The sequence below is a fragment of the Papaver somniferum genome, chromosome 7 (genome assembly GCF_003573695.1).
Source record: "Papaver somniferum cultivar HN1 chromosome 7, ASM357369v1, whole genome shotgun sequence".
Classification (NCBI taxonomy): domain Eukaryota; kingdom Viridiplantae; phylum Streptophyta; class Magnoliopsida; order Ranunculales; family Papaveraceae; genus Papaver; species Papaver somniferum.
Window position 1 is genome coordinate 130,135,136 of NC_039364.1, and position 8,404 is coordinate 130,143,539.

An 8,404-nucleotide genomic window follows, 5' to 3' on the forward strand; every position below is an offset into this window, starting at 1 on the left:
ATAGTATTAATAGTAGAAGGAGCAGTAGTATTTTGTAGGTTATAGTGTTGATGGTTAATGTAATAGTAAAAGTAGCAGTAGTATTTTTGGTGGAATGCAATATAATGAAAATTGATGTTTTGAAGGTAAAGTTCAGTTTGTGAGATTTAGATATTAACCGGTAGCAAAGAATTAAGAAAGATTGAAAGATGTTGAGGCCGATTAGACACATATCTGGGATTGAATCACAACCAAGATGAAAAACATGAACGCTTATGTCATGGTGATGGAGCAGAATAAAAAATTATCTACACAAAAATGTATATTTATGTAGAATAAAAATTGGTTGTCGGGTGAAATTGTAAAATACCAGTTCCACAAGACGTAAACTATACTAATAAAGAGAAGGTCATGAACCTGGCGATTCAAATTGACAGAACTACCCTTGAGCAGTGCTATCCCGCACGACCTTGCGGGATGCCTTGCCGCAAAAGCGGCTTCTAAGTGTCGTTAGATCACTATATCCCACAACTAAAACCCAGATCCAGAAGCCTTGAACCCTTTAGGAAAAATGGTGGGTCACGAACTGAAAGTGGTGTGTCCTAAACTGAATGCAAATCTAATCTTTTATTTGCTCATCCAACGACTTAGAAGCCGCTTTTACGGGAAGCCATCCCGCAAAGTTGTGTGGGATAGCACTTGTCACTACCCTTACTAATTCCCTTCATACAAAGAACAGAAAACAGGTTACATTTTCTACCTTGGAGTTTATCATCCTGCCCAACTCTCCTACTTCTCCTCTTAATAATTATAATTATCCTGAATTTGGTTTCATTGATTTTGTGCCTTTGTTCCGAGTTCTGGCCTGATATTGATGAAACCTTTTCCAAATTCTAAAAGTTGTTTTTATAGTTTAATAATTGAAGTACTAGGAAAGATTAACAAAAAATAATTAGATTTTGTTCCAACTTTCACTGTCATTTCATCTCAAATAAACTAGGATGGAATTCCCCGTAAACTGTTTGTGAGCTTCTGTAAAACGTAGGTGTATGTCAGGTACATAACACGTGCAACCATAGTAGTGTAAAGAAGAAACAGAACCTGCATTAGATCTCAAAAACAAAGACAAAAGAATCTGCATTGAAACTAAGCATCTCTTTTTCCTTTTTTTTGTTTCAGCTTATCTCTACTAATGTTCAAACAAAAATACCCCTAATACTAATCAAACTCTCATTTGAAATACTCTCACACAGTTATCAGCTCCACAAGAAGCAAGTTGCACCATCCTACTGGAGGAATTATCATCGTCAGTTTTCTCCTCAAGGTGAGGGGTCTTCCATGCCAAGCGGTGTACGGTAGAAACATGGCAAACAAATGGGTCTAATTGCCTCACAAGCGAAGCAGTGAACTCTGGTAGTACTAAATCATGACCAGGGATTCTTCTTGCGCATGAAAGCACCCATAGTTCGATGAGTCCACTTTCCATTCCAACCGCAAGAAGTCCATCATCACTATTGGATCCAAACCAAGATAGAGCGCTCACACTACTTTTGAACTGTGGCAATGTCAAGAGTGGCTTGACTGAATAAGGTGATCCTTCCGCTGCATCTTTTACCACACCCCATATCTTAACAGTCTTGTCTCTTGAACCTGTTGCAAATTCATGGCCAAATGGATTCCACGAACATGACCAAATTATTCGCTTATGTGCCTCCTCCCTCGCCACAAGATCACAAACAACTTCATCCATACCACCTGGAATATTCTCAGATCACATCAAAGAATTTGTAAATTCAAAGAGAACTTAAACAGGCTTCAGTATGACTAAGAATAATAACACTCACTTGGAGTAACAATTCCACTAAAGAAGTTCACGAGTGGGCCAGAAATCATAAGTCAGTGAATTTATGCACATGAGTGCAAGTAGACATTACATTTATGTAGATATCTCCTCAGCAGATACTGAAACAAACTCGATCTGGAGTTATGAAAATTTATGCACATGAGTGCACCTTGTGGCATACAAACTTGATATGAAGTTAGCTAGCTACCAAATCCTTACTTTTTCTAAATTTTCAGGAGATCATATCACCTTGTGATACTAGTTTGACAAGTGGTCCTCCTTCCAATAACTGGATCCTTGATCATCATAAAAATACACTACGGGATCACAGGTTCACTGCAAATGGAATCAAGTGTCTAACAGTTGACCAGGTCAGACTTGGTCGTTGTATCAAGATTTCTAGGGTTCTAAAGCAACTTGTGTCGGGTTGGTGTCTGTGTGTGTTAGTTCTTTCTGGTATTCAGTCACCTGAGGTTTGATGTTAACTTCTATTTATGAAGAAGTTTCCAAGAAAAAAGAACTTCTTTCTGATGACAGATGCTGGGAGTTTTGTACCTGTTTGTTTGATTGAGAACAACGAAATATGGCGATCCCTCGACACAGACAAAAGGAAAGAGTCATCATGAGAGAATTCCATCTGTGTCACCGTTAGGCTGTGAGAATGCAAGCGCCCAACTGCTTTCCATGAACCAACTTGCCATATCCATATTTCTGCCACAGTTGCGGATTGGGCCTGAAAGTTAAATGATGCACGTCAAGAGTAGGATACAGAAAAGCAATTTTTTAACTTAAATCATATAACCACAAACATATTAGGATACAGAATTTTCAAGGACTTCCATCCTAAATATAGGAAAATGCCCAATTATGCAAAGTTAAGATAGCTATAAAAACAAGCTTCAGGAGATACTGAGAGATGCTAGCCAAGTTTCTGGCTCTGACGTATGTTAATTTTACAAGCTAATTGTAAACCAAGTAGAAAAGCAGTCTCCTAAGATGGTACAACCAGGTGATTTGATATTCAACAATAAGCTAGATACTACAGTAGCTGCAAACTTGCGAACAAAAAGAAACCAATTTCGCTAATAATTTCAAAATGAGTTTTATGTAGCACGAAACTATTTGGTAATGGGATCTGTTGGAAACATGTTCCCAGAAAATTGAGAAACAACCAGGAATAGAAGGATTTTGGTACCTTACATGCTGAAGCAACAAGCTTCCCCTTATGATCACAGCACAATGAGAACAGCTCATTTCCATGCCCATAAAGCTTGTGTGACTCTGGCCATAATGTGTGAAATGAGAGTTGTTCCTCAATTGGAGGTTCAGTGAAAACACTTGGAACTGCATCTGGTATAGCTTCTATATTGTCCATGGAATCATTACAAGATTTCTCCGGGCCTTCACCCCTAGCTGCAAAATCAAGTAACCGTCTTTTATCAAACTTAATTGAAAGCAAGATCACAGATATAAGAGTGCAAAAAGATTGTCCCCGCCCGATGACAGCGTGAGAATTTCTCATGATTTGAGGAACTACAATTTGGTTTTCCCCTACTCTTCCACATTTTGACCGATAGACAAACTGGGATTTGAGGGTGAACTTTTCACCCCTTTGGCATAAATGAGAAGTTAAGAAAGGAAGACTGATTGGCACATTCTACTCAACGAAAAAAAGGTACATGTATTTCGAATAATATATAGGCAACTGGTGAAGTAATATTACTAAAAGCATAATTAAATGAAAATTTTAGGACAGGATGACACAGGCTGAATTTTTAATGCATCGAACAGTTGCACCAGCAAAATGTAAGAAACCAATAAGTTAACATAACATTAAAAATACATGAGATGGTAACATGATTTGTATCAACTTAGTTACACAGGGTTAAAACAAAAATGAAGTCATGAACTATTCTCGTCAGACAGGATAACTCAAGCTGCATTGTTATTAAGTATACTGCTAATAGCTATTTTCATGTACAACCACAAAGAAACAAGTGCATTATATTAAAATAAATAATGCTCACCCTGGAGATAAATAGGTTTCTGTGATAGACCAAGTGCAGACATATTGGCACCCAAAATCTGAATGTCTTCTTGATCATCATCCAGTTCACAAGAATTTTTGAAGGCAGTATGATTCAGTGTTTTCAAAAACGACAACGGACCCTCAAAAACTCTGGCAACTTTTTCATCTGCCCCACTAACAAAACGATAATTACCCTTCCCTGGAATGATTGTGACGCAGTTAATATCGTGACCGTGAACTTGGGGACGAGCTATTTCATGCCAAGAATAAGAAGCCCTTGGCTCAGATTTGCTTCCCCAGGGAGCAAAAACTCGAGAAGTCTGCCATTTGTTAAAGATTATGAAGTTTTAAGGTTCTATATATAGTAAACCAACACACTCAAAATTTAACTAGCTCCAACATCTTATATTGCCATCTTTTGAAAGTAAATGTCTTAATTCCACATCTGGGTTTTGAATTTTCTTTCTATAGTCCAAGCACACTGAGAATAATCTTCTGTAGTTACTAGTTAAAACACTTCAAATATTTTGGTTGCTTCTATTTACCAAGCAAAATCAGTCAATAATGTTTATTTTCATAAGATCAAAGTGAGGAATGTAGTACCTGGTCCTGGCTAACTGACAAGATATACTCTCCAGAACGGCCCCATGCAATATCTGTTACTGCTGCAAAGTGACCAGACGGAACTTTTTGTGGTTGCCAGTTATCAAAGTCCACCCCAACATTTTTCCAGTGATGGAATGAACCACCGTACCCATGCGATAGAATTGAATTCCCAGATGGACTCCAGTGACCACCATAAAACCCTAAAGCGCAATGGCTTAGTTCACCAACAGTAACAACATTCATCCATATTCCTGTTGTCTTTTCAGGCTGCCATATCATCATTGTCTTGTCCATTGATGCAGATAAGATGCTTAAAGATGGACTTACATCACCCCCCTTGGAGGAAGAACTGGCGGGGGGTTTCCACTCAACTGAATATACCCAATCCTCATGCCCAATAAGCAAAGATTCCAAGGATATCTGGTAGGTTTTTGAACCGGCGACAAGTACAGGACCTTCGATATAAGACATTAGGCTTATGCCTGTGTTGCTATGTGGTATGTCAGTATTAGCTGGAGACTGGTGTAAAGCTAGCTTCCATAAGCGTATGCATTTATCCTGAGAGGAACTTACGAGCAGAAGGCTATCCTTTTCGCCGTCAATGCATATTGGCAATGAAAAATCCAAACACCTAATCCAGTCCGTGTGCCCTTTCAGCTCACAAGCATGAACAAACTGGACCCAAACAGCAAAACATTTCAGATCATGAGACGAAAATTACAGATGCAGAGAAAAATAAAACAAATATTCGTAACAGTCACGGACCTTCCCTGTCCTCTCCCCACAGTAAAGGTGAACCTTGTTGTCTAAACCCCCCATTGCTATCAGTATATGCTCAGAGGCACCAGGCAGAACTGCTAAAGAAAGCGCAACCATGGATTTGGATCCCACAGAAAGAGAGTCCAGGCGCGATAATCTACAATCACCTACAATAAATTAAACCGACAGTTCATAGCCCGGATAGATGATGCCACTTATTACAAATCAGAATGGATACTATCAATTGATTCAGAGTGCAAACTGAGTTATTGCACTATGGGAAAATATAAATAGAAGCTAAGCATATTTTTTCCTTTTTCTATTGTATTTGGTTGAATTAGTTTTTCTATCCCTCAATATTGCCATGTCAAGCACAAGTAGTCGACCTTTTATGGTGTAAGCATGAGTGTCATGTTCTCATCATACATGAATAAAACGTTTATAATCAAATATGATTAATAGCAATAACTACGTGAAATAGCCTGCAAGTCTGCAGCAGAAGACCATGAAGAACAAAGTTAAGTGTCATTTAGAGAGGCGATAAAAAGTTTAAAACAGCAAGCATTGGCAGCAACAACAGAAAAAGCTGTATGTTCAAGAAACTGGCATCTTTTCAAAGTAATCTAAGCAGATTCTGCAAATCAATAGACTTACCTGCGGCACTCAACGGAAGAACCATTTCCCATACATAAACACTGCCATCGGAAGATGTAGAAGCAAATATTGCAACAGTTTGACATATCATAATCCCACTAATGCATGTAACCCCTCTCTTGTGAGGCTCGGGTACTTGTAAGACATGCCTCCACTACCGAACAAGCAAAGATAGACCAGGTTAGAAGTATCAATTAGGAATAATTCCATAAATCCTTTGCCCAACTGTCCAGTATATTGAGAGGGATTTTGAAATTCCTAAATGTAATTATATGCATTTTTTTCACGGTCTCGTTGAATACATATGCAAGAAACAACAGACTATACCTTTCTATCTTTAAGTGTCAGTTCCCACAAATTAATAACACCATTTGCGTCTCCTGAGAGAAGAAAATGGCTCTCTAACTGCTGGGCTGCAAAAGAGAGAGGGAGAGACAGAGACAGAGACAAATTAGCAAAGAAACATAATGCTAGGCAGATGGACGTGGTATTGTAAAAAATAAAATAAAAAGACGTTCTCTATTTTCTATTTAGTAAAAGTACAAAACCTACAATTCCAAATCTTTTGACATTTTGCATTATCAACAGTGACACTACAATTTGGTCATTAGGTGCGTATAAGGTTAGATTCTTCTATGCATATCATTATGTACTTGAACTTTAACAGAATACTCGTGTTAGAACATAAGATATCATTCCAGGGTCATGTCTTGTGTGGATAATCTAATAAGTCTAGATTCAATAGTGTAGCTAACAGAGTATGTATCAGACTGGTTATCTGAAGTCAGCATGTCAGACACCTCTCACTAGTACCTAACACACCCACACATATGTTGTTACTCAGGTTCTTTTGTCAGCTTAGCCTAACTAGGGAACTTCACCTTATGTGACTCGGTGACTTTAACAGCGTTTAAGAAATATTTTGAGGACTTCTGCCTAACCTTGACGTCAGGCTCTAAGAAAACAGATGAAAGGATAAATATCTAGGCATGGCTTACAAAAAAAAAATTAGAAAAGGATTTGGAATAAGATGGTCTCAAGGATGAAGTAAACCAACAGCCTTTTTCTAGAAAAATTTGTTTTCCTAGAAATTCGACTTCTCATTTTCATCATGTTATGAGCCATGAAAGTTCATGTCATTATGCCTCTGCAACAAACAGTGCTATCTTAGATGCACGTGCACATGTAAAATCGGCTCAGAAAACTGTTGGGGTTTTTGTTTGTTGATCAAGTTCAAAATTCTGGATCCTATCAAAATCTAAATACACAATAGTTTTGGTTAATGGATTAAACACAAAATTCTAAGAGTTCATTCACAAATCACACTTTAAAAGATAAAGCGGGGGTGGGAAGAGAACCTTCTGAAGATCATTCCGAATACAGGACAAAAACAAAATTTTCAGTTTTATCTGTTTGAATTCAATACCACAACTATCCAAGTTTTCCCTAATTGTTTTTGCTTTTATCAGAAATAAATTACCTTTGAAAGCATCTTTGGTACTGGGAATCCATTGAGTGCAATTCACAACTGCTTTGTGCCCAGGAAGAGTCGTTAAAATCTGTGCTGTCTGCCGAATACATAAACAAATAAGAGAATTTTTCAATCAAATTATTTGAAACTTAAAAAAAAAATAAAAAAAAATACTTCACTTCAGAAAGTGAACTACAAAACTGAAGAATAAAGATAGAAGAATACATTGGGACAGAAAATGGCGACTGCGTTGTTGGCACCAAAAGAGACTAAACCAGAGGCGCCCCATGAAACGTTGTGTACAATTCTATTACATCCAGCTCCAATGAAAACTTTGTCCATTTCAACGGGACTAGCAACAGGAGACATTCTATTGCTGTTCCCGGAAAAACCCTAGAGGGAGAGACCAGGAGAAGAAGAAGATGATAGTGTGAATACTGTTCACTTTATTCAGGAACGAAGCAGAGGTGGGTGGTTCTTTTCTCTGAAACCCTAACACAGTATAACGGGAGCGGACAACGGGAAACAAGCTACTACCCAGATAGTTAGAGCATCCACGAGGGCCAGGTATAAAACAAACAATATTATTAGGAAGTAAATGGGAAATGGATAAAGTAACCCGTTTTTTTATATCCATAAAATTAATTCCCCGTTTTTTTTCAAACTTTCTAAAATGCCCTTACCGTTTACTTTCACCCCTTGGGCCCGCATAATGGAGTCAATGGTCGTTTACCTAGTCAAAAACTGGGTCAAATTACCATAAACCCGCCACACTAAACCTAAATTGAGTAAGAGCATGTAAATCTTATATTCCCCTCTTCCATCACTTCTCTCCAACAGCCGCGTTCTTCTTATTTCTTTATCTCCTTTTCTGTAATGAAATCAGTACTCCTATTACTGCTCTGTTTAATTAGGGTTTTTGAACTAAACAGAGACAATTTCGATAGAGATTCGGGTTGTATTTGAAGGGAAAAAGAATCAGATTTTGGTATATATATTTTTGGGGGTTGAACTGTTTTTTAGGGTTTCATAAAATAAATAGTTGGGGAAGAAGATGAATCTC

The 8,404-nt window shown here is 37.8% G+C and overlaps 1 protein-coding gene across 1 annotated transcript; it reads right to left on the reverse strand.

Moving 5' to 3' along the window:
• Positions 1-1,009: 1,009 nt before the first annotated feature.
• Positions 1,010-7,897, reverse strand: LOC113298419 (elongator complex protein 2-like). The gene is made up of 10 exons (XM_026547158.1): positions 7,567-7,897; positions 7,351-7,438; positions 6,198-6,283; positions 5,871-6,024; positions 5,223-5,383; positions 4,455-5,132; positions 3,850-4,171; positions 3,018-3,235; positions 2,378-2,555; positions 1,010-1,734 (listed from the first exon to the last, which is right to left on the reverse strand). The coding sequence occupies exons 1-10, from the start codon at positions 7,708-7,710 to the stop codon at positions 1,202-1,204; spliced, it is 2,562 nt and encodes an 853-aa protein (XP_026402943.1). The 5' UTR covers positions 7,711-7,897; the 3' UTR covers positions 1,010-1,201.
• Between the last annotated feature and the right edge of the window lie 507 nt (positions 7,898-8,404).